This window comes from Embiotoca jacksoni, unplaced genomic scaffold (genome assembly GCF_022577435.1).
Source record: "Embiotoca jacksoni isolate LCO1_2020_lvr unplaced genomic scaffold, fEmbJac1.0.p SCAF_87, whole genome shotgun sequence".
NCBI classification, from domain to species: Eukaryota; Metazoa; Chordata; class Actinopteri; family Embiotocidae; genus Embiotoca; species Embiotoca jacksoni.
In genome coordinates, this window is record NW_027185444.1 from 823,095 (window position 1) to 850,529 (window position 27,435).

The 27,435-nt window shown below is 39.9% G+C and overlaps 1 protein-coding gene across 1 annotated transcript in view; it reads left to right on the forward strand.

Annotated features, from left to right (window-relative positions):
* LOC138192500 (protocadherin-15-like) overlaps nt 1–27,435 on the forward strand; it is a 191,945-nt gene that overhangs the window by 85,953 nt on the left and 78,557 nt on the right. The window contains exons 6-16 of the mRNA XM_069139932.1: nt 5,691–5,851; nt 6,766–6,921; nt 8,052–8,171; nt 8,271–8,381; nt 11,646–11,816; nt 14,567–14,675; nt 14,810–14,922; nt 17,985–18,191; nt 20,364–20,498; nt 25,573–25,722; nt 27,219–27,412. Coding sequence (XP_068996033.1) covers nt 5,691–5,851; nt 6,766–6,921; nt 8,052–8,171; nt 8,271–8,381; nt 11,646–11,816; nt 14,567–14,675; nt 14,810–14,922; nt 17,985–18,191; nt 20,364–20,498; nt 25,573–25,722; nt 27,219–27,412 — 1,627 coding nt within the window. The remainder of the gene's footprint in view (nt 1–5,690; nt 5,852–6,765; nt 6,922–8,051; nt 8,172–8,270; nt 8,382–11,645; nt 11,817–14,566; nt 14,676–14,809; nt 14,923–17,984; nt 18,192–20,363; nt 20,499–25,572; nt 25,723–27,218; nt 27,413–27,435) is intronic.

Here is a 27,435-nt window from a genome sequence, read left to right on the forward strand (position 1 = left end):
AGTCAGACCCAAGTCTGTCTACTATGTATTGTAGGCATGTACATGTAAACTCAGTGTGTGCACACTTACTATGAACACTCAACCCAGTACGAAAAGGAAGTAAAAAAAAAAAAAAAAATGTTGATTCTCCTCCAGTGGAAGAGATTATTCCTCACAACACTTTTGTTTACTGAAGCAAACAGCTGCTGCTTTTTTTCATTTGTTACTTTGACTCCAGTTTATTCACCAGAAAAAAATGCAGACCTTGACAGATGTTTTTCATGTCAAATTATATCAAAAGTAATTAGCGGTTATTAAGCTTTTGGAGTGCTGAGATGGCAGTAATATCACATCCCTTCTGATTTGGTGGGGGCTGTAATACACATACGCTATTTTAATTTTGGCAATGTATTCTGCACAGTCAGTCTTCACAGCTGGTGCTCTGCTCATGTTTGTACTGTATGTATTTATGAGAGTCTTTGCTTGAGTGGTGGGTAGTCGGTGTGTGAGTTTTAAAGAAAGTTAAACACTTCAATGAAGGTTTGAGACAAATACCATCGAGTCTTCCTACATGACATTTCAATTGTATTATTTCCATAATTGCTGCTTGACCACCACTTACTGTGAATACACAGACATTTTCATTTTTAAAGTATCTCAGGAGAGATCTTCCTCCTCTGAGTCATGCCAGGCAGCATTGCTCAGTCTACGATGATGTGCTGCAGAGGCCCCACAGTTATGAATACATAATTCTGTCCTTTGGTGAAGACTACTAGGTGTAGACTACTAGATCTTCATTATATATTCCAATACATACTTGAATTTTATATTTATTGGAGAATGTGCCCTACATGGTATACTTCTTGCCTGTGGCTAACAACAAGAATACACACTAAAAACACATTAAAAGGTGTTGAACAAAGCAGAGGATATGAGAGGCAGAAATATAACCCACACACTGCTGCTCTCAAGATAACCTTAACTGCCTTGATTTCATATTTTCCATGTATTATCATATATTATCAAATAGTTTTTCCTTTTTTTATTCTGGTGTGTGATGAATATAAAAAGTTCTGTTACATTTAAATAATGTACTATTGTGTCATGTTCTTAAGCTTTGTAGGTCCAGTATTTATACTACATACCATGCCATAATCATTATTCATCGTACTCTTCAGCACCATGGGCAGCTTTAAGAAGCTCTTCAAAGTCCTGGACATGGCCGCTCTTTCAAATGTTGTGTTAACAAATGGCTGTAAATAGTAAAGTTGTTAATATAAATGTTACCAGACTGGAAGATTGGTCATTAATAGTAAATTTTGCCCTGATCAGATCATCAGTTATCTCGTTCTCAAATTGTGGCACCTGAATTGCAAAAACCAAACATCATTTTGTTATCTGGACTTCATAAGATCCAAAAAAGGAGCTTCGCAGGACCTCAGCCATTAAGATAAGGAATCACCTCTGTGCTTTTAGAGTTATCAGTTAGAGCCTAACATCACTTCAAAATTTAATAATCAACCATTAAAGTGATGCCAGGACAGAACTAATATTCTCATTATATTGCCAGAAACTGTTTTTTTATGATTTTCATACAAATGTGAACTACAGTAATCGAGATGGGACATTACAAATACACAACTCAATCACCAGATTTGTTTTAGGAATGAATGCAAAATCTTATAAAATTTCCTAAATTAAAAGAGTTACGTTTACACAGACTAGTTGTCAATTTATTCATATTGACTTTGTTCAGCTGGATTTGTTGTGCATTAAGTAAAAAACTGGGGTACAGGCCTGCAGGGGTTAGAAATCAGGTGGTTAGCTGACCTAACTAGTTATGAGGACCTCAATATTTTTGCACCTATTGCTCACTAAGTCTGCGAAGCAATATAGCAAATGTTTATAATGCTGCACAGACATGGAAAGATGTTCTCACATTGGTTGAAACTATAAGGTCATTCATTTATTGCCTTAAGCAGGGCAGTTTTTGGATTGTGAACAGCCACAAAACTAGAACATGGAGTTCTCATCGATTAAAGCCAGCTGATCTGCTGTTGAACGTTTACCCATAAAAACGATTTCTGTTAAAGTCAGTGGGAACAAGTGCAGTGATTTTTAACAGTTTTAACTGTTGCATAAAAAGAGAACCTTTAAACAGCTATTAAGGAGAGATTTCTTCTATGAGGAATAACTCAAATTGTTGATCATTTATATGCGGCATGAAAAGAGCTATGTGCACAAGATAACTGCAGCGATTTTGGCCCCCATCTTTCAAACACATACCAACATTTCTATGTGAACTTTATACTCCCATTCAAGGAAGAAAAGTATTCCATATTTGGTTTGTTTGAGATAAAATTATGTAGGCCACTTTTTAAAAAATAAGTTGTTTAATCGACTGATTCCTGCCTTTAGCAATATTTGCTCTGTTGCTGTTTTGATTTGTAGTTGTGAGTTAATTGTTTTTACTCTCCCACGCGAACTTATTGCATTTGGTGTGTTTCTTTGTGGTACCATGAACCTAGAAAAATTCAGATTGTGGATCAAGCTCAAAGTTTTGTTTTTTTTGGACAAGACTCAGTGCTAATACCAACGAACCTTTAGATGCATCTAACCTTTTTTCATGCTAAGTCTGGAATCCTATCTGAAATGGGCCTTGTCACTTATCTGCTGCCATCATCTTTGGATGCCAGCATTATTGATATTTGGGATAAAAGTGAGCCCTCTGTGTTGTCTCTGTGGGGTTAGTCCACTGTGAAGCCCAGATCAGAGTCGCCTCTGACTGAGTCGCAGGCTACTAAACAGAGTAATTTTATTTATTGACAAATGAAGTATACAGTAAAAAGTATGTGGACCTCCGAGTAGCACTTGTCTGAATAGGTCTGACTCTCTGCCGTCGTCTTGACTGATGAGGACAACAACTTTTCTGTGTGCCTGATATTAAGAGAGGAAGTGCCCAGAGCAGTGGGAGTATTGCCTGTCACAACAGAAAAGCTGAAGTTCAATTAACTTGAGAAAAGAGGAGACTCTCTGTGTCCTCCCTTGTAATGTTATCAGCTGCATAATTTACAACCTGCGAGTTTCAAGAAGATGTAGTTCACCACTCAAGTTACTGAGGCAGATATATTTATGAAAAGCTGTGTTTTAGATTAATGAACCAGCAACACAGGGCTCTTTTGACTTTCAAATTAAATTTTTCAAGGAACCATTTTTTTTCAGTTTAGCCCAAGTGAGACAGATAATTATTGGTCTTTGTGATCGCAACACACAAATGCATCAAACCTTGACTGCTGCAAACAAGGAGAAGGAGCACAGTCATTAATAAGAGCTTAAAAATGCTGCAGTGGGTATTATAATTATAATGCAAAAGCCTCCATTACACCTCCATTTGTGCTCTGTCTCGAGTATGTGAAAGCCTGAGTGACTAATGGCTAAATGACAAAACCTGCTTTATGAAATGATGAAGTACAAGGTGTTTGGGACAGCAATTACAAAGCACATTAACGCACCGCCATCCTCCTAAATTTACAGCTGGTAGATTAGTAAGACACGTCAAGTGTTTTTAGTTTAAACATCTATTTATGGTCAAGTTAACTAGCTTGAAACTTCAAATTTGCTTTTGGGCTTTTATTGCACCTCAATGACTTTATGCATCGTGTTAATTACATGCGAGACGTGGAAAATAAAAGGGATGGATTAAGACGGGGAAAAGGCAGTAAATCAAAATAAAGCCACCTGAATACTTAAAATTGTATGTTTGCCAGCTGTTGTTTTGCTCACATGCTGTAAGCTTTACATGCTTCTCTTCCTTTTTATGAAATGAACAGTATTCATAGTGGTCATGAAATGAGCTACTTATGCCTGTAAATAAATAGCTTGTAGTGCAGTTGTAAAATGCACTTCAATGTAAAACGTCTGTCATGTGATTTACAAATGTGATTAGCCAATTACATATTCGTATACAAATTGAAACAAAGCATTTTTCTTTTACTGAGGCAAGTCATCCAACAGCACTAACAAGCATAAACAGTCAAATTTAGATTAACACTGTGTCTTATCAGATTCTTTTCACAGCCTATCATGCATGATATCTTAAATAAATAAATCATATGCTAATCCAAACATGTAAATGACAGCTGTCAAAATAATCCCTCTGTGCTCCATTTCATCTCTGTCCACACAGTGTAGCAAGCAAGTGACCCACTGAGACACAAAATGCATTAAAGCAGCCGCCAGTCTCTGTTGATTTTATGACAGGAACAGCAGTGAACATTGCAAGCAGAGTGTCTTTTTGTGTCTATGCATTCAGAAGGTCAACCAAACATCTAACGTGCTTCTGTCGGTAGGCATTTTGTTTGTTACCAATTTTGCTGAAGTGTCTCTCTAAATCCTGCGACACCATGTACTGCAGAGGCATTCTATGGAAATGATAGAACTACTCAATGTTACTATCCATTATATTATAGCTATGCAGAGCTATTAGGCTGTAAATCAATAAATCTAAACGGTGTCACCAATTTTAATGCAGGTCTAAATACGCACCAGAAAACAGTCAAATGAAGGAAATAATTGTCAAAAATAAAATCAATCACAAAATGTGGTTGTAACTAAGTACCTCAGTAAAGAAACGGGAAACTTGATAATACTAGAATCATGCAGAGGTATTAATATAAACCATGTGAATACGGTTCAAATCAGAATAAGTTATAACATTAACTAATTTTCATTTAAGGCTTTTAAAAATAGCGCATTGGCTCATTTTTTGCTTATTTGATAGCATGTGGTTTTAAAACATTTTGATTTTGGATAGTGAGAAACCCAACTTTTTGACATTTTCCCATCTTATCATATGTGGCAACATGTGGTCAAAATGTGTTATACATGTGAGCACTATCCTAACAAAACTGATTCACAGAATAACTCTGGCCACGCCGTAAGTGGAATATAAGTTTTGTTTACCTTTTTTTTTTTCCTCGTCATTCAGTGTTATCCTTCTGAATTTGGTATTTTCAGGCATGGTTTATGAGTACATGTAGTTTGAAGTAAAACACCACACAGCTTGAGTAACTGGGAGCAGTTCGAATTTGCATTAGCTGTTAGTTCCTATTTTAGCCACTGATTTAGCCACAAGAGTCGAACAAACTTCCGATGTAACTGGCTTGTCACAGAGGTCTGCCGTGGCAAGAGTTTAATTAATCACTGATTAATAGCTGGGTAACGTAAACGAGGTGTTGATGCACCCTAGGATGATAATTATCAGTTGTAGAAATCTGCCTCAGAAAGATGTGGAGTAGTGTATACAGGTCTGAGACATTATTTCCAGTCTTCTCATGATTACTGTAGGCGTAAGTTTAAAAAAAACAAAACAAAACATGTTTAAGTTTCTCCTGAAAGTTTTACATAAAGGATTAAAAAGGTTAAGCATGTTACACAGAATGAAAAATCCTATTAACTGCTACTGTTCATGACGATGATCTAATTTCAACTGAATGAAGTTATTTAACCTCATATTCCAGTTCCTTTGCTTTTCTATGTTATGTTTTCATAGTCAATAGGTAGCCTAGGTCTTATGAAAAGCCATTTAATTTACGATTCACTTCTTTTCTGCCAACAAGCTCACCGATTAACATAAGAATAAAACACTGAAGGATGACTGTCTGTCAACATCATGGCCATTCATTAAAACGGGAACTGCTCTGCCCCCACAGGTACGGTTTTGGTGGATAGCATGCAGATAAAAGGCCGTTCCCAAGACCCCGGCAGAACCATCTCACTGACATTACTGGACAACTATGACTACTGGGTGATACTGGAACCAGCACAGCAGAGACTCTACCTCAACAGCACCGGGCGCGTTCTGGACAGAGATGTGAGTACAGGAGAGATGGAGAGAAATGTATTTTTTATTTTATAACTATCAAAGGCAACACAAACTTGTGTCGGTGTAGCACAATAATTCACCCCTAGTGCTAAACATCGTGAATAAATTAACATGGTTGTCTCTGCATGTCTGTGTCTGTACATAATACATCCACTTGAACATGCAGTGCATACAGATCAGTCTAAATTGTGCAGTATATGATGTGAGATTTGGGGGGATTAGAATAGGGTGTTGCTGCTGTGGCAAAGAAGCTGTTTTAAAATATGTTGTTAGATTAGATGGATCAAGGGAAGGGGAGGTGGACGTGAAGCTATTAATGGGAATGTCTCCGAAATATGGCCAGGAGAAATGACAAAAGTGGAGGAGCACGAGAGGCAAACCTCCGCGAAGGAAAAGGAGAGGGAGGAAAAGAAGCTGCCGCAGGGCAACTTCACCCTTGTTGCTAAATTCAGATGATGTCTCACAAGCAGTGGTGGCGATAGGACAAGCTGCTGCTGTCCAATACATTTGAACAGAGCTTAGCACATGGCACATAGCTCTCTTGATCAAACTTTTTTTTTTTTTTTTTTTTAACATACTATCTTGAATCTAATATTCAAAAAGAAAAATCAGGCTGCACAAGACAGCCTAAAATATAAATTAACAGCAGCCACGATTTGTTTACACTAGTACTATGTTGGCATCATCATCAACAAGAGGATTGAGTAGTGGAACAGTTGAGGTATCAATTTATAATATCTGATGAATTATGCATAATGTTTATCAGAAATTATAAATATAATGAAAATACTGATACTGTTAGCAACAGCTTATCATTACCGCAGGCAGCTATATGTCAGAAAGAAGGGAATTAGAAATATACAACAACTTCAACTCCCAACACCTAAATTTCTGTCTTCCAGCCCCCCAAATCCATCACCACCATTGTGGTTAAGGTCCAGTGCACCAATGAGCTGGTTGGTACTGTCATCTTTCACGAGGTACGGATTGTTGTGAGGGACAAGAATGACAACACGCCTCGCTTTCAGCAGCCGCGCTACTATGTTGCAGTGAATGAGGTAAGGCAGCAAGTTCTCTTGTTGGTTCTGTATGATTTGAAACTTAAAGACACTGTGTGAATAGTTTGAATGCTATTGTAGCATCAAAGTATACTGATTGCATTAGGTTTTCTTGGTTGAAAAATTAGCCAATCCTAGTGAAAATTGGTCCAGCCCAGCGTGTGTGCTTATTTCAGCTCATTCATCTCAGTGTCCCTGGGCGGGATTCACAAAGGATGACATAGTGGCATGCATTGCTGTTTGCCACAAAATTCCTTTTCAGTCAGTGAGACTGCCAAAGATTTTAATTGTCTAATTACATAGCTGCTTTATGTCTAAGCCCACTGGTGCAGATTGACTTTCTAAATGGACCTGAAACTCAAATCTAGTGGCTGATTCATGTTGTTTAGGAACTTATCGTCCTGACTGCCTTCAAGATGTAGTTACTAGTTCATTTCTACTAAACTTCAAATTATTATGTTTCAATATGCAAGTAATGATTGCAGTCTCAGCATCTTTGTCTTTTACAACAGCTCTGTGCAATGTGGCAACACAATCTTTTTCCCCACATTGTGGCTGACTAGTAGATCTAGCAGTGTGTATTCATGCCGTCTGGCAGGTCAGGAGACATTAGGGAATTTTGTAGAAGCTTGCTTTTCATTCAGCCATATAAATCTAGAGAGCACAAGACAGTAAAACATTTTTTCATTCAGAACACCCCGGCAACACCTGCACTAATTCAACCCAATGTATTGTACACACTTTCTGTGCATTGTATGTTCAGAATTCCTGTCATAGTGTGTTATCATAGCCACATGCAGCTGCCCTAACTGTGCAGTGAGTCATTCTACTTTGCTGTCAACTCCCCTGAACAAGATCTCCTGCCCACTGCCTGGTCCTGTGGACTCTGCTGAGGGCTCAGGGGAACAGCAGTGGTTCTCATACTTACTTGCTGTTATTTTGACAGTGCTGCACGTAAGCCTTCAGACTGCTGCTGACTGCAACTTTCCCCTTTTGATTTTTTTTTTTTTATTCTGTCTGTATATTAATGGGGAGGAGTGGCAACAGCAATACACTGCTGTAAGTTGATGTACTCACAGGGGCTGTTTGAGCTGTTCACTTTTCTTTTTCTTTCTCAAATTTTTCTCTAGCTTACACCAGTTGGAACGATTATTTTCACTGGCTTCTCAGGATATAATGGCGCTACAGACATTGATGACGGGCCCAATGGACACATAGAATACAGCATCCTTTACAACCCCAATGACCCGGTATAAGGACAAATCACACAATATTAAACACCCTCTACACAATTTATTCAGCAATCATGACTTATTGTTCCCCCTTTCTTTCCGTCTTTTCCCTTTCAGGATTCTAACAGGACAGTAGCTGTCGGAAACACCCTTTCAGGAGACATTATTCTGGCAGAGAGGCTAAACTATGAGGAGAGAACCCGCTACCTGGTGTTGGTCCAAGCCAATGTAAGTGAACTATGGTCAAACCCTACATCCCAGCCCGCTCCCTCCGCTCTGCTTCTACCAATCGGCTTGTTGCTCCCTCACTATGAGCTAAACACTCTACAAAATCACGACTGGTTGCTGTCCTGGCTCCTAAATGGAGGAATGAGCTCCCCAACGACATCGGGACAGCGGAAACTCTGTACATCTTCCGCCGCAAACTAAAAACACACCTCTTCCGACTTTACCTTGAATAGTAGAACTTTAGTAGCGCTTAAAATGGCACTTACTGATAGCACTTTGTAGTTTGGCTTTCTTAAAGAAATTGTATTTTCTTGATCCCTGTTGTTCTGGGTTTTGTACCCTCATGGTTGAAATACACTTATTGTAAGTCGCTTTGGATAAAAGCGTCAGCTAAATGAAATGTAATGTAACTAATCTGCACAGGCACAACCGCTTTTGAAGAAAGAAGTGTAAAACCAGCAAGTGTGCAATATCAGCTGGTTATAAATCGGCCTTGATTTGTACGGTTTTTTTTTTTAGTTATATTTTTTGTTTTTGTTTTGAAGAAGAACTCAACAGTTTGCTGCTCTGATGAGTCCAAGTCTTTGAATTGCTTAATTTCTATATCTGAGTGCATTTTTAAGGCAAGGTTTTTCTTTCAAAATTGTTGTCATCACTAATAAACCACCCTTTTAATTTTCAGGTTTACCAGTCACACGAGGGATGCTTGTTAATTATGACATATTAATAAGTAACAAGTAATTTGAGGTGCTCTCAATTAGCTGTCAGTTACAAGTTGTTTTACCTATAATTAAGTAATGCTAATTCAGAGATTGCTCACAGACCGCAAAATTTAGAGGGTTGAACCCCTCAGGCTTTCATTACAACTTACTTTTGACTGACGCAGTCTTTGACAAGTTCAAAGATAACTGTTTACAATCTGTATGTACCAGAGCATATTTGCATATTAGGATTGATTTAAATATGGATTTTACTTGAGGGAGTGCATTTTCCTTCACTCTCTCACTAGAAAACACGACAGTGAAAAGTAAGAACAAGTAATCCTAATAGTGCCATTAAAAGTTGGACTGAATTGGAAGGAACACATTTTTATGCTCTATCTTCGGCCCTAACCCGTAGCCATTAGGTAGCAAATGTCTTTGACCAACTGTGGAGCTACCAGCCAAGAATTTTATGTCAATTGGAGAAACACCCTGGCTGGGATCAAATGTTTCACCATTCCTGTATGGTCTGTTTTGGATGCTTCAAAGTCTTACTTTGTGAAAGCTGAAAGTCTCCTTAAATGGAACCTTTTTAAATTGAAGCAGAAAATGTCATGACTCTTATTATTATTATTATTATCTTTTTCCAACCCCATATTACATAACTGAATACCCTAACAAGCAGTGGTTAAATACAACGCTATACTGTGAAATGGAGAAGATAAAGTACTGCAGGACAAATAATCATTTAGCTGTCAACCCATCTCCTGTTCTCTCTATTTCCTGCATGAGAGAGCAAAAGACTGGACTTTTTAGACTGGTGTGGCACTTGTGTCTCTGCATCACAGGCACCTATCAAGCTACTGTAACACTTCTAGGTCCGGAGGAATGACGGAGCCAAGTGAAATAGACCAGAGGCTTTAACCTTTGAATTAACAAACCGTGAGTTGACTAACGCCAACAAAAGCCCAGAATACAGATACAAAATACTACCAGTAGGTGGAAAGCAGTTAAGTTACACTTAAACCAACTTTCATTTTCCCTCTTCTTACTCACAATAAGTTATTTTAGGCTTAAAATAACTTAAGGTTTTAAGTTTGTTTACGACAGACAGGCCATACAGAAAATAAAGTTGCAGCATTCAGCCAACTTTCGGAGAGACTGTAGACCATTAGGTTGAATTATCTAATTGAATATTTGATGGCAGCATTAATTCAGCAAGCATACGCCACTTGTTGCTATTAATAATGAATACGATATTCCCATACTTACAGTATGCTTACATTTCTGGAGTAAAACTGAACTGTGGCCACAGGTGTTTTTGCTGATGCTAACAATACTCTATACAATACTCAATACTCGCAGGCTCTTCACTGCTAGCAGTGGTGCTATCATTAGCTTCCTGCTCCCAGCCTGCATTTAGGACTGGTTAGGAAGACATTGACTTTTACAGCTCTGTGGGACTTGATTCATACGGTCTTTGTCCTTTTGGTGCCAGACCAACATTATTGTAAGATTAATTACTTGGATTATAGCTACTGACAGAGAGAAACCGGCAGGCGAAATTAGGAACCAGTGAGTACAGGCCCACTTCAAGCACAGATTGTTACCATGAATTATTATTATTATTATTGTTATTTATGGTTGTGTAAGTCACTACATATGGGTATTTATTGCTCTGTTTGAAACCTCGGTTACACTGGCAAGAGGTCCTCCAGGAAGGTTTCACATCCTCTTGCAAAAGGACATCTGAGCAGAGAGGAAGAAGACGTGATATTTACTAGAACTCTGCGCTTCTTGTGTCAAAAGTTCAATTACACTGAGAATGTAAACCTCTGAAGTGCTCTACTGCTCACTTCTCAGGGTACCACTCTGCCAAGCAACAGTACCACAACGGGCAATCTTTAAGGATGACTGCTGTGCTGTTTCTGTTTTATCGCGAAGAATTTCTTTTTCTGAAGAAGAAAAAGGTTTAGTGTAATGCAAAAGGAGCAGTGCAGTTCAGTCTGATTTGAAGTGGTTTGATGTTGGACACATCATTTACATCTTAACATCTGTTACATCAAAGCATCTTTACCTGAGTACTACTTGACAAGCTGTCTGCCAAGGATATGAGAGTCTTCTGTACAAAACATTAGGCAGATAAGTGTAGAATTTTTTTGAATACAATTATAAATTGATATTCAGATTTTATTTTTAAACTTGTTCTTATCAAAATGGTCTGACAGCGTTTTTCCGGATAAATTATATAATTGAAAGTTTTCCTAATTGCATTTAAATAACAAATTTGTCATTTAGCAGAGATTATGGTCTTTTATGGAAAGAGCATATTCCAAATTTCCCCTGTTAGCCTTTTAATAAAAAAGAAAAATACTGAAAATATTTCAGTAATGTTCTATTTATAGACAAATGTATGCTGAAGAACAGCAGCACAGATCTGTTATGGCTTTTACATGTTTTATTGATTTTAGCCTGAGCAGTGTGTTGCCCCAGTGCGCAAAGCACCACATTGTGTGGGAGTTTCAAGGTTCAAATTAATTAAAAGCATATGTTCGTCTTCCAGGACCGCGCTCCATACCTCCCTAACCGACGAACAGCTACTACGACTTTGACTGTGGATGTTCTGGATGGAGACGATCTGGGTCCCATGTTCCTGCCTTGTGTTCTGGTGAACAACACTCACGACTGCAACCCCCTCACCTACCGCGTTGCCATCCCTGAATTTACTGAACCGGTAAGAACCAGGCAGACAGGCAAGCTGGAACACGCTGCTCTAACACGAGGTCATTTTAACACGTTTCCTCCTGTTAGTAGCATGTGCATATTTGCACGCAGGTTGTGTGTTTGTCTGTCATTTTGTGCATAGGCATTGTGATTTTATGATTGAGATTTGTGCCACATGTAAAAATTCTTGTTAAATGCCATCGCCACACATTTTAGTATCCTAATTGTCCGTGTACACCTTTTCTCTGCCTCCTCACCTGGAGGCAGCGCACGCTTTGCCGTTTTATCTCAGCATGGCAATTCTGGGGGCATTTTCTGGTCCGTTATACCAGCAATTAGAGCTCCGAGCTGACCTGGGATGACAGCTGAACACCACTGGAATTCATAGAAGCCAAAAAAAGAGAAAGGAAGACAGCATGAAAACCGAGAATACGAGATAAAGAATCTGAGGTGGAAAGAACAATTAATAAAAAGTATATATAACTTTATATATAGCTTTATACATTTTAGCTATTTGATTTAGAAATCTATTTTATATGCACTGTGTATTTTCATGCATGAAATGATTATTAGAATGAACTGAAGTGTTTCAAATTGAAAGACGCATGAAATGCCAGGTGTAAACTGCTGTACTTAATAGAACTGTCCACTTGTGATCTGATCCCCCAGGAAACATAATGACAGGTGTGAACAGGCTCTGAAAGACACGAAGGCCTCTTATAAAGCCACAGTGGGATTTACAGTGCAGTATATAGATTGCTTGAGAAATCAAGTCGTTGACAGAGGCCTACAGAGGATGATGGAGTAACGAAAATCTATATACATGTACCGTATGTATTTGTTCTGTCTGTATATGTGTGTCTTTAGCTGTAGTTGAACGGGCATCGTAAGTCACAGTTGTTTGTCCAGACGTTCCACTTTCCAGAGAGTTTGTCCCTGTTAATGTATAATATATGATGAAAATTGGAAGACTGATAAGTGTGCAGGACCCGGGAGCACCAGCTACACAAAAGGTAGCTTTTTCATCAGTTAGAAAAATATTGGCATTTTTCCCTGTTTTTTTTATTTTTTCTTCTTGTTCCGCACAGCATGATTTCATCGAACCATACACAAGCCTCATACAAATACGTTACAGTGAAGTTTACCCTTTATACAATACATGTTTACACTATTGTCAATAGAAAGTCTCCTATAATATCTCAAAAATATTGCTCATTTATTAATTCTGTTTCATAACATTTACCCCTTATTCTCTTCCTGTTACTCACCTTAAACAGTGTACAATGTAATCTCATAACAGTTTTGTTAAGAATGACCTATGTTAGCTTTCGCATTTTTCTGTCAGACTTTGCTGGTCTCTTGATGTGTCTCAATTCTGCAGCGTAACCATTATGCTAACATGTCTATCCATGGGGAGATTTGTCTTCTCATAATTGATGAGTGTATTATAATTAATCACAATGGCTAGACAGGCATTAATAAGTTGATCTGTATTTATTTTTTGCCCTGGGGGGATATGATGTGGGCTCTGGAGTCCCCCTGTATAATGACTGCTGGAGGAGGGTATTATAGCTAATCATCATTGTGCAGAGCTAGGGGGATTTGATTAAGCACACCTCCAGACATTGTAAAAGCGAGAGGGCTGGTTGGGGAGGGGTGTAAGGATTACTCCAGAGCTGTGGGATATAAATATACCCCCTCGGGGGGGGGGATTCTTCTGCCAGAGAGCTATTAGCCATGTGCCTGTCTTTGCTAAGGAAGTTCGGATCAGGCCCCTGAGCCTCTACTCGCACATACTGTATCGGCCATATGGAGGCATTTGCATGAAGACAGTTTTACTTAAATGTGATGTGCTAGACATATTCCCACTTTACCATATGTTGGTGCAAAAGTGTAGAGGTAAAGGTGGGATAATTAGTGCTGATGATGTCTGAGTATGCCTGTGCAGGAAAAGTAGCCTACAGCACCACATACAGATGCACAACACTATTGGGCACATTTAGAAGTATGCTGATGCGAAATATGTCAAAAACCTCAGAATTAATTATTAAGTAACCTAATAATTGGCCTGTGTATTATTACTGTTAAGGCAATTGCCAACATCAGAATTAAATGGACATTAGAAATGTATAATGATTTACAAGTCCTGATACGCCGTGTTGGAATTTCTTATTTATTTTTTATATACCACAGTAAGTTAGATCTCTATCCTCTGGTTTTTCTAAAAGTGGGAGAAGTGTGGCTACTAAAACAGATGTAGGGAAGAAACACGTGGCTGCAGTGTTCTATTTAAGTGTAATCCGAGCACAGCAAGGCACAATTACTTTATTGCCCCTTACATTTTAACATAATATTGTTGGAATACAGTATCAGCAGGTATAGCTGGGACGACAGCCAATCACAACAGCTCCTCTCATCCCCCTTGAAAGCAGTAAACAGTTTAATGGGCCAGGCGCAGAGTCCAGAGCACATTCTCTAGAGAATACTGTTTTTATGTGGAGGAGCAGAGTTGCGAGGATTGTACAACACATCACATACGATTATACCGCAGCCAAAATATTAATATATAGCACACAAAATGTTTTCTGGGGCAGATGATATCTTTTTTAGGGTGAATTTTCCATTTCACAAGACACTCAAAATTCCTGTCTCTGCATAATAATGCAGTCAAGTTATTTTTGTAGGCAATATCCCAACTACATGACAGAAAATTAATGGATTTGCATCCCATTGTCTTGCTGTATTGTTGACTGACTGCAGAGCAAACTGAACCCACTGAATGTAACCCCTTCAATCCGGGCTGTGGACATGGACAGAAACATACAGCCCCCATCAAATAGACCTGGAATTCTCTACTACATCCTGGTTGGTAGGTCCATCACGTATCTTCATTGATTTTACATATTTAATGCTCTTTGCTGCCGTTGTTATACCATGAGTTGTCTTCTAAATGTTCACTGCAGTTCTTGATGGTAACGTAAGCGTTTTTATTCCTTATTGTAGGTCACCCAGTCACATATCCAGCGTATTTCTCCCTGAACAGAACCACTGCAGAGCTGCGTGTGCTGCAGCCAATCAGCAGGGACTTGTATCAAAGGTTCACACTCATCATCAAGGTAAACAATAAAATTACTCTACTTTTGCTGCCCTTATTTTTTGCATTGTCAGAATCAGCGCTAGTTTAGTTAAAGGTTAGAGGACATCACCGCCAAGAGTTTTATGGGAGTTTTGATTGAACCTAAACCCTCTAAAAAAGCTGTTCACCATTACACAGGTTTTTGTAGTGTGCTTGTTTGAAACATGGCATTTAAAAAACAAAACATGCAGAAACATTTACTGAATGTGATGGAGCCTGACAATCTTTTCCATGCTCAGCCCACGGTAAATTATGAATTGCTCTGCTTCCTCTGCACTCTGCAAACAAAGCTGTTTTATTCAACATCTCGACTATATTTTTAATGTGCTTGTGCCACGTCAAGTTGATCTTGATAACTTTAGCATGCACTCTTACCTGTCCTACCAAGATAACCTCAGTCCTAAAGGCCATTAACCTTATCTTCAGCTGCTTAGGAGATGGGGGTGAAAAAGATGTTATGATTTATGGACTTAGCAGGAGGAGAGGCTGCTGCACTCTCATGCATCCTAATTTAGAGGGAGAGTCAGGGATTGCTTTGGTGCTGCTGGTGCAGAGCAGCAGTGAAGATGAACTTTCCATCTAGACATCACTAACCTCTAGACACCTCTGAGCACCATGTAACCCACTATTTACTGGTATAGCTGGGGAGCAAAGAGATGAGAGCAAGACCTGATTTCCACAAGAGGAAGGGGAGGTTGATCATATGAGAAGTATTCTGCATGTCTTTGGGAGGACTGTGCATAGCTGGAGGAAAGAAAGCTGGAATAGACCAAGATGGATAGAGAGATGTGCGTGAAGGATGATAGGGGCCTTATCTACCAGAGTCATGAAGAGGGGGAGGAACTGTTGCTCCAGGACTCAGGGGAGCAAGAAAGTGAGAATTAGACTTTGGTATCTTGAGAGTGCACTGATACACCACAGTATGTGGTCCACATAGCTAAGGCTTCAGGTAAGCTAATGGTGAAATGAGCTGCAAACTCTGAAGCATATTTCAGATAACACATCTGTTGTTCTTTAAAAGTAATCACCGACCCTGATGGAGTCACACCACCAAGATGACGAGGATTAAATGAAGACAAGTTACAAAGGAAGATGTGGATGGAGAGAAATAGCTACGAAAGACAGAAAATAGAAAGAAGAGATGCAGTATGACACTTTAGGTATGATGGAATCAGGAAGGGTGAATCAAGATTGAGTGATAAACAGTGACTTTTGGTTGCAGCGAATCTCCTCCAGGCCTCGGTGTTGTAGCAGTGGAGAACAGGTCATTTAGTACTGCCTCTCTGAAATAGGGACACCGCTAAAGAGCTAAATCACCAGGGAACACTGTAATCCTACACCCTGTCTTCTCTCTCAGATAAAAGTGTGTGTGTGTGTGTGTGTGTGTGTGTGTGTGTGTGTGTGTGTGTGTGTGTGTGTGTGTGTGTGTGTGTGTGTGCGCCTGCGTGGATGTCGGCAAACCGAGAGAACATCTACACACACACACGCACATTATGTCCGTCAATGACAGCACTTTTCCCTCAGGTGTTTCTGCGAACAGATTGGATCTCCGGGTCAGCATCTTGTGGGTGTTCTTTATTATCACTGAGATAAGGGAAAAAGATAGAAGATGTTCACGAAAGATAGTCTGGCATAACATTGTGCCTGAAATAATAACCAGTGTGAACGTCAGCTTTACACACAAGGGTATACACACCAGACCATAAACATGAAGTCTTCGCTTCAGCATTTGGCCGTATAAGGATATTCTTCCGTTACAACCGGCACTCTGCAACACAAGCCCAGTGAAATCGAGTTAATGTGCAGAATTAGTTCCAGGTCAAGGCTTAAACTGATGTCACCTCATTCCCCCTCTCCATCTGTATTTTCAAAACCTTAATGTTTCTGAGGCATCCCCGTGTGGGAGGCAATAGTGACACATTCACATTAACACATTCACATTCAGGAGGGGAATGATTGTAGTGACAGCCTGACCAGACCACCGTCATTTGGTCTGGTTTGACTGGGCTGTGGTAGTGTCAGATGCAGCTCAGCTTTTAAGTGCATCTCCTTTAGGTTTTTGTACCGTTTGAGCAGCAGAGAGAGCACATGCTATGATTTGAGGTAATATACTGTGTTACTGAAGCCGATGTGTTATCCACCAACTGTGCTGGAAAATGAAGAGGAAGTAATGTTTGCATTGTAGTGATTGTTACAGACTGATCCAGTTTAGTTTCACCGCGCGTGACACAAACAGACTCGTGCATTTTTGGAAGAGTTTACAACTCTGGGGATTTATCTGCAAGTCGTATTGTAACATTTGTTGTGTCCAGATACATGGCATGCTCTAGTATTTTGGTTAGTTCAAGATTAAAACAAACATTGATTTTGTGAGGAAGAAATGGAATTTTTTTTAAAGAATAATGCTGGTTTTCTCATGAACTGACTGTGACCTGATTCAGCTATTTAAATAATAGTTTTTCAATGAGCTCTGTTCAATGCCTTTATACTGCATGTCTGTTTATGGAGAACAATATTAACATGCTGAAGAGATGTGCCAGTGGGGTCATTGGGGATTTGATTATATCAGATTGTGCCATGGTTCATTCCTGAGCTTTCAAGCAGAACAGAGGCTGAACAGACGCACAGTTCACTTAAGTTGACTTTTCACAGTAGAGACAGACCTGAAGGCAGTCCGAGTACACTTCCTTAATTTCTAAGTGGTTAATTTTGGCATTGACTCGGCTAGTAATATTCCCAATGAGCCTCTTTTATCACTGGTCACTCATTTGGCGGAGTAGGAGAGCCACTAATTACTCTCTCTCCACTGCAAACGGTGGTATTTTCGTTAAGTGTCCTGGTAATTACTAAGTCCTAATCCTAAATGGACCCTGATTAAATTTAGTCAATACAGCTTTTTTTGTAATTGAAATGACACTCAGAGAAATTATACCTTTCTGTCCCTTTGTTTTCATAAGAGTTGGGGCAGCACAAGTTCCCAGCAGAGTAGTCTTGTTGATATTTCTCACACTGTGACTTTTCAGTCTTGTTATTTATTTCCAGGCTGAACAGGACAATGGTCATCCCCTCCCTGCCTACGCTGACCTCATCATTGAGATCCTGGATGAGAACAACCAGGCGCCGTATTTCCAGTTTGCCACCTATCAGGGCTACGTGAGTGAGTCCTCCCCAGTCGGTACAACGATCTCAGCCAGCAACAACCTCACCGCCCCGCTGGGAATCATCGCTTTGGATAATGATGTTGAGGAGGTACAGAGAGAGAGAGAGAGAGAGAGAGAGAGAGCCTTTATCAGCCTAAATGCCCTGTTGCCTACACTTTACACATGTCCATCCACGTGTGTGTGTGTGTGCATACAAACACAAAGCGCTTGTAGTGCATTGATTAGATATTGATTAAAGGTCCACATTTATATACGTGTTTGTGTTGTGTACATGTTCATCAGGCTGTATTTTTTCCCTTGTTGTAGCTGGCTCCCGGTGATACACCTGTAGGTAAAGGGGGCTGCTTTTAGATGCAGTGATACACACAGACACACACATTTTAATAAAGGGATGTCCTGATCCAGATTTTGTTTTCTCTTTATCTCCAATGCGAGTCATTTAAATTTGGAGTATCTTCTGATCCTGAGTTAGACCAGTATTTATGTTTTGCTGCATAATGCAGCTGTACTGTGCTCACTTAATAACGTAAAGTAGGCCTCTATTGATATGGGTAAAGCAAATTGAGTTTTGGGATTTGACAGCTTAATAGCTTTGCATTAAACCTGCATCACAGCTTTAATTGGTTTCTTACAATATATTGATGTAGCGTCCTAGAGTTTTTTATATAATGTCTTTGGAGTACGACCTGCTCTCGCGCTCCACTTGGAACAAAATGCTGAAGGTTAAATGCATTTGTTTTATTTTGTTTGTCTGGTGTACCTGAAAAGTACTCCCTTTGCCCGCTGTGGCTCAATGTCAGTATTCATATCTGGAATTTAAACTGATGTCTGCTGTTTTGTTGCCTGCTATACTGCGCTTAGTCCAGTGTTTTTGTAAATGTTGAAATCAGGTGGCTTTGACAGCTGCCATACTTAGAGTGAAATAAGTTACTATAAACAAAGGATCAGAAGTGAATAGAATTTGTATTGCCAGTAATGATCCATTAAAAAAAGAAAACTTGATCGGCTTCATCCTTTTTTTTGTAAATTGACACAGGACATCCCTGCTGTTAATGCATGATCATTCTATAGAAAGTAAAAACAGAGTGCTCATCACTGCTGGAGACATCCTTAACTGAAATTTATCAACTTTGTAACTCTGTTAAAAAACAATTTATATGTTTTTTGTTACTTTCAAATTTCATAAGCAATGAATCAAATACTAAGCAGGTCTCCGGTAATGATGGGTGTGTGCATAGAATAATATGTTGTATCCTAATAGGAGTGTGTGTTTGAAGTGTTTTGCTTGTTTTGAAGTGTTCTACTTCTTTATATGCAGATTGCTGTTTCTGCATTTCCTGAAACCAAAACGGATGCAATTATTCTCTTTGAATACCAACTTCTGTCAAGAATATTGTTATTTTATGAGTTAACTCTTGTGTGTATGTGTATAGTTGGATGAAGTGGGTGTGTTGACATATTTGTTTGGCACAGTTAACAAACTGTGTAATTGTGTATGTTTGTGTGCGTTCACCCACCACAGTGGACGCAGCTTTTAATTTCATACACCAACTGCGCTGATGGAGTTATATTCAAATGGGGGAAAACACAGACACGCAACAGAAATAATCACTACCTTTAGTTCATCTTTCAAAATATACCTCCACTGAGTCTTTGGAGAAGATTAACAAATCAAAGTGAAGTGGAAACAGAGATAACAAAATCAATAAGCCACCCGGTCCTGATGTTTACCTAACTCTCTTAAGAGGACTCATTGATGGACGTGAATCGAAGCTGACTTGCATCAATGGACCATAATGGACTTCAGGTTTATTTGTTAACACGGCAGTGATGACACATCTTTGTTAAATGGCTCTTTTTATGTTCAATTTTTTTTTCACAACTTTACACCTTAAACAAAATTTGTAAAATCCGTATTGTTTAACTACCGCTTAATTTGTATTTTATTTTTTCCCCCATTTTACAATAAGGAGTGGTAATAGGTGTACGCTCTTTTAGCAGAAGTCTTTTCTTATCTTCCTTTGTTTCCTTGATCCAATCATGTTCAGAAAGACGTTGGTTTACGGTTCCATTCTCAGCTCCCTCCGCTGTTGACTGAAGACATATGGGAGACCTGGCAGCAGTTTACTCTCTCAACTTTTTGGCAGATGAAAATGTACTGTTTGATAGGTCTTCCCACAGCTGCGGCCTTGGAAAAACTGATGAAACACTTGTGTCGCCATGGTAACACGTTTCTTTTTGTATATCTTTCTGCTGGAAGACAAAAGACCCCGGGGTGAAGATTACCCTGGATGACTACACCACGATCTTCGGCCTCACCCCAACTGGGATAATCCGCTACCTGAGGCTCCTCAAACCTGTGGACCGAGAGAAGCAGATGACCTATACTTTCACGGTAGGCCTCCAACTCGGTGTAGCTATCTGCAAGACAGCACTGTAGACCTGTGACCTACATCCCCCATTTAGTGTATATTAATAGAAGTCACAGGTTAGAGCTATACCAAGAGGCACTTTGAGACATAAAGCTGACCTGACACTTCCAGAACAATATGACCTTTATCAGTTGGCAAACAGCAGTAAAGTAAACTAGTTTGTTCACTTGATTTACAAATTTCCATTCAAAGATCAACCGGTATTATTGTTTTGTATGATCAGTTGACTTTTATTTCATGTTAAATTATTTGTATATACTTTATAGAGCTACTGTAATTTAAGAAACCCAGGCAAGATGGCAACACTTGAGTAGATGACAAAAAAAAATAATCAAGAAACCCATTGACCGATTGGACAGCGCAAATGCAGCATGAAAAAGCACGCTGAGAATACAGAAAGTTCCAATGTGGAAACGCTGCAAGTGGCACAGAACTTTCTGAACTTGTCCGTGTGACATTACAACTTTTTGAATGCTTTGTTACGAAACATTTTTCAAAAGGAAATAACTATTATTTTAGCCTGAACATTCTGATTGTAGGACCCCAGTCTTGTAACCTGTAACCAATTATCTGTGATTTCGACAATTAGTGTCCTTCAGAATCTGTTATTGAATTATAACTTAATTCTCTGGTTGTATGGAGATGATTTTGCTTGTTTTTTCTGTATTTGCAATATATTTCTTTCAGTTAAATTTAGTCAAATTAATGAAGGTGTTTCTTACGTTGGATGTGTTTCATCTATTTGCTTGTGGCCCTGCCAGCCACCACAGACCTCAGCTCACGTCTCCTCATAAAGACAGGAAATTGGATTTAAAATCTGTTGTAAAAATGCAATTTAATTTATAGATTATTCCAACACTCAGACAATCATACTCAAACAACCGAAGCTTTTAAGATGTCAATTAAAAATCGTGATTGCCATAATTATAAAACTAACTGATCTGCCTTGGAATGTGACACTGCAATATACCCATCTGGTACATATAAAAAAGAAATAATCTGACACTAGAAATCATGGCCTGATATCACCCTGATCTCAGCAAATAAGCAAAAGAGAATGTATCTCGAAATGATGAACTGGTTATTTGAAAAAAAAAATATTATTTAGGAATTCTTCTCACTGAACTATGCTGCTAGCTTCATATACCAGTAGGATTCTGATGTGGGTTGTGCTTTAACTTTGTAATGTTTTATTAATCTTTATTTTTTTACTGTACATTTGGTGTTTTCATTGCCTTTACATTGACATCAGCAGCCTATTTCACTAAAGTAACTTGTTTTTATGCTGCTCAGAGAGATGGCAGCCTCTTTGGAAATACAGTAGCTCCTCCTATCCTCTGGGATCCCTTTTGGATTAGAGAGTATCAGCGAACCGGCATTGAGTCCACAGTGAGCTCTGTGGGAATGGTTCCCTGAGGACTGGAGGAGTTTCTGAACAAGGATGACTTGGTTCACTGTAGCTTGTAATCTAGAGTTGGGTTTGGTTGGGTTGGTTGAAGTGTTATGGGCATCATTAGTTAATGAAAACATGATGTGCTTCTTGTGTGTGTGTGTACATATTTTACCCTTTAGTGCTCTGTGTGCACAGTTCTGTTTATCCAGTACAGTTTCATTGTGATTTTGGATATGATGAGCTTAGACGCTGGGAGGTGAATCAATGTTCACCATTTCATTTTTAGATTTGAATGGCCCTTACAGCTGTTTAGAATGGTGGCTTCATTCAGTATCAGATAGAAAAGACAAATTTGCTTCCTGGATCATCAGTAGCATTGTGCCTGCTATATCTCTGATATGCTCTGAAGCATCCTCTTCATCAATATTTCCATCCAGAATAAAAGCTTGTTGCCTGAATGAGTGTTTTTAGTTGTTTGTGAATGTCTCTCCTGGAGATGGCAGGTCTCATTAAATGCTTTTCAGATTAGGGGTTTTGAGATGGTTGCGTTTTTGTAAAAGAGAACCTATTTGCTGCTTTGTATTGATTATTTTCACCTTACATTAGAATGTACAGTCTCTATTACCGAGATGCTTGTATACTGCTTTTACGATATACTGCTGTGAGATTCTGATGGTGTTGACAGCACTTAAACCTCTAGTGCTGTTGTGACCCTGATTATTGCAGGACACCATGAACACAGCACAGCACGCTGCACTTCATTAGAAGGTCGCTTTTGTTTAGACACAAAGAGAAGCCTTTATAGTGTCACAACCAGTGATCCCGGCTTCATCTGCTTTGGCCGTGACTGGCTATAGTACACTAACAGAAATGGTGTGGAGGAAAGCAGGAGATACGAGTGGCTTGTAAGAGCTAAATAAAGTAGCTGTGGTATGAACTATCACTCTTATGTTGTGGGTGCCATCGCAAAATGATTTTAAGACCCCTGAGCCAACCAGACCTGATAGGCCTCCTTTTTCAGCTTGACAGCTTCCCTCACGCCCGGTGTCCACCCCCGGGTTCTCGGGTTGCCGCCACGACAGGCACCGATGACCTTCCGACCACAACTCCTAGCGGCTGCGTCCACAATAGAGGCTTTGAACATGGTCCACTCGGTTTCCATGTCCCCAACCTCCCTCGGGATGTGCGAGAAGTTCTTCTGAAGGCGAGAGTTGGAAGACCTCCCAGACCGGGGTCTGCGCCAGACGTTCCCAGTTCACCCTCACTACGCGTTTGGGTTTGCCAGGTCTTTGCAGCCGACTCCCCCGCCATCTGATCCAACTCACCACAAGGTGGTGATCAGTTGACAGCTCTGCCCCTCTCTTCACTCGAGTGTCCAAGACATACAGCCGCAGATCAGCTGATACAACTACAAATTCTGAGTCTTCCCACCTGCAACCCGCCGGCGCATGGAGGCAACCCCCTCGTTCGCTGGGGAGAACTCCAACACGGCGGTGCTCAGCCAGGGGCTTGTGAGTATCCTCACTCCCGCCCGGTGCCTCTCACTCTGGCGAACTCCAGAAAAGGACGAAGTCCTGACCAGAGTCAGTGATGTGCGTGGAGGTGAGCCCAACTATATCTAGTTGGTACCACGCCACCTCCCACACCAGCTCCGGGTCTTTATCCGCTAGCCACGTGACGTTCCACGTCCCTACAGCTAGTCTATGCAGCCGGTCTGCAACGCACCAGACCCCCATGCTTGTCCCTGCGGGTGGTGGGTCCACAGGGTGGCTGCCCCATGTTGTTTCTTCGGGCTGAGTCTGACCGGGCCCCAACATATTTTATTACTAAAACTGGTGTTTCAGGAAAATGTGATGGTTATTGTTATAAATAACATTTACCTTGATATTTTAGCAACACCAATTGACAAAATATGATCCTAGCTCTTATATACTTGAATCAATTTGATCCACCTCTCATACTTGACCCATCAATCTTACACTGTGCATGCTACATGAATATAAAACATAAACAGGTTGTCCATAAAGGATGTTTTCAGTAGAATTTTTCACCCATCCTATATACTGTACGTCTGGCAGAACCAGAATAGTGCTTCTATATGAATCTATCTACCTGTCCACTCAGGCTTTGTAACAGCTTGTGTTTCACTCATGCCTTATTGAGTAACCATGTGTGGGAGTCCAGTGATACTGTTTCACATGTGTAAGTACAGTGATGGTCTATGAGGCCGTGAGTGACCTTGCTTTTAATGTGGGACACATAGCCTACATAAATGAAATTAGCAGGATAGAGTTACTAATGGCATCCTATTCTTTTTAAGTACAAAATCTGCACTGCTGTTTCATAACATACCATTATGTTCAAATCTAGCCTACAATTAGGTCAATGTGTCAGTCAGATGTTTTTCTTCACTTCTGGAGCTGAAGCAAGATAAAGTGATATACACGAGGAAACATGGTGTCTTGGAGAAATAATCCTAATTGGTGATATTATCAGACATTTTAAATGAATGCATGGCTTTCTGAGTTCCTGCTAAAAGATTGCTAACATAATATTTACTAGATAACTGCAGAGACTTTGAAGGCTGTGCTGTTGTTGCTTTTGTGCAGAATATTTCATTTCAAAGAGTGTTATTGAGAGAAATCTTGTCATTGCGCAAATGCTAGCATCAAATTAATTTAATAATTACTCTAAGTACCCCAGACTGGAAGGAGAGAGTACACAGATCCAATTTAGATAAAAACCAGCCTTCAAAGATTATTATGTTCATGCTTTGTTTGTATTCTCACTGTTTGTGTTTGTGTTTGTTTGTGTGTGTGTGTGTGAGAGAGAGAGAGAGAGAGAGAGAGAGAGAGAGAGATGAGCAAGCAGGCAGGCATTATGTTGTTTACATTAGCCAACACGTATAACTGTCTATAAGTACAGTTGGCCTATACATACAGTGAGGATGAATCAGGAAATCCAAATCTGCTTTCCCCTCTGGCTCCCCACAATATTCTGGCATCTCTCTCCTGGGACTGGCAGGAGAACAGAAGTGCAGATTGACAGAAGAAAAAAGGGCTGTCATATATGTAATCATGTGTTTCTGTTCAACACTTTCACTGTGAATGTTTAGCTGCTACTAAAGGCTCCCTCCTGACTGCACGGTATAACCAGCAAGACTTGTCATTTCCATTTCAGCGCAGAATGCACTTTTTTTGTTAGGAGAAAAGCAATTTCCCCTCACAGAAACATGTATTTCTTGTTGCTGCTACAGCTGTTGTTTAGATCGCCTCTGTCCTGCACTTCATTTGTTGTTCTACTCACTTTCCTTCTCCCTTGCCAAGTACTGGAGATCACAGCTGCCAGGGACAAATAAACATATAGTTTTATCAGCTTGCAAACTGTCCTTTAGGCAAGCTTGATACGAGCCCTGTCGTCTCATCTCCAAAGGCTTTTTAAATGTTAAAGGAAGGAACAATGAGAATACACAAATTCAAATTGCAAGTGATGCTACTGGGCTGATAAAAACATGTTGATGTTTGACATTCACTTATCAAAGCCAAAAAAAAAAATCAAAAAGCTCATGCTTCAATGAAAGAAATCTGTTGTCTGTGATTTATTTGAGCAAGTTACAATATGTTTTATTTTTCTTGTGCGTACAGATGGTGGCATCAGATGGCGTACAGCAGAGTATCCCAGTAACTGTCAACATCCTGGTCATTGATGCCAATGACAACACGCCCACATTCGCTAAGGTCTCTTACAGCGTTGACGTCTTCACAGACATGCAGCCAGGAGAGACGATACTACAGGTAATCAATCCAATAATCATTGTCTCACCTCTCTCCCTCCTCTGGTCTCCAGCTCTGGCACTCGGCTCGACGCCTCCGTCTTTGTCCCCATCAAACAGAATCTCTCTCATACACGTTTTTTCACGCTCAAAGTAAATAACCACAACAATCCAGTGCATTGTGTTGACAGGCACTGTTCCCTTCATCTGATCTGCAGCCATGACAGACAAGTCAGAGAAGCTGTTTTTATCTCCATCTTCAGTGCACAAGCCTGGGTAATTCATACTGCAAGGCCTCAGTGATGCCCATTTATCAAATCCTTCCCTTTGCAGTAAAAGGATTTCGCTTAAAAACAGGATTTAATTTTTTTTTAACATTTTAGTCAGTTGTGATTATTTTTATGGATTAATAGGAATGATATAATGTTGATTCTATGACTGCACTGGCTTTAAAGGTCATTATTTCTTTTTTTGTGTTGTGCTATGCACGCACACACATGCTAACACCAACTAAATCAAACCTCTACGCACAAACAAAGGAGGAATGATACGTGCAGGTACATTTACATGCAGACTGTCTTGAAAATGTAAATCCCTAACCCCAGTGTGTTATAAATGTGGGGGGAGGTCCATCATTTCATTGTCTCTCATTTGGTAGTCACAGCGTGATCTTTTTGTCTTTCAGTTCATCTGTCCTCTCGGCACTGCCTCTCAAAAAAAAAATGGCAGACACTGAAAAGGTCAAGTTTAATCGGTTTTAAAAAACAGCCGTTTCACCCTCCCCAAAATGAGGCCAGGGGTCACAGAGTGTCTGGTATGACCGCTTAACCGATTTTTATAAGCCGTTTATGAGCCACAAGCCCCCTGAGGTTGCTGCTGCTTATTTGATGCTGCAGCTTTTACTCCAACGACAGGAGCATAAAAAAGGAGGTCGGGGTAGCTTGGATTAAAGTTGCAAGGCCTTAAAGATATGAAGCCAACTACACCAAGAGGGCTCATAATTACAAGCAGCAGGATGCCCTAAATAATTAGCGCGAAGGAAATGGTGGTTGCTTAATTCATTTGAGAAGAAAGTATGAAAGAAATTATATATTTATATATTATGCTTTTTTAATCTTACTTCCCAAAAGAACTATATACGACAGCTGTCTTTCCAAAGGCAACCTGCAACTAATTCCTACTACAGCTTTATTGATCATTAAGGTCACCACACTGAAATCACTTTGAGTGTAGTCAGTCTTATTGCAGCCTTAGTGACATGTATACCTTTAGCTAAATGCCAACCACATTGGTATCCCATCTTTCAGAGCAGATAATAATAATGCACCAAATGGATACCAGTTTAGCAACTGTCTGAAGTCAGTCCCAGCCTCCTATTGAGAAATATTTACTGCTTGACTTGTTCAGTAAGCGTGCTGGTGGCTGTGAACCTCCTTGTAACTACAAAGTACAAAAGAAAACGCAGACACACCATGTGTTTAATGTGTATCTGTTTCATACCTCCCTCTATTCTCTCAGTTAACAGCCGCAGATGCTGATGAGGGACTGAACGGTTTGGTGACCTATGAGATACTGGCTGGTGACCAAGGACATTTCATCATCAGTAATCGCACTGGACGCATCACTGTGGCGCCGGGTGTCACTTTAACTGTTGGACAATCTTACGCACTGACTGTCAGGGCCTTTGACAATGCACCAGAGACCCAGAGAAGGTATGGTGGCCTTGCACCCTTCT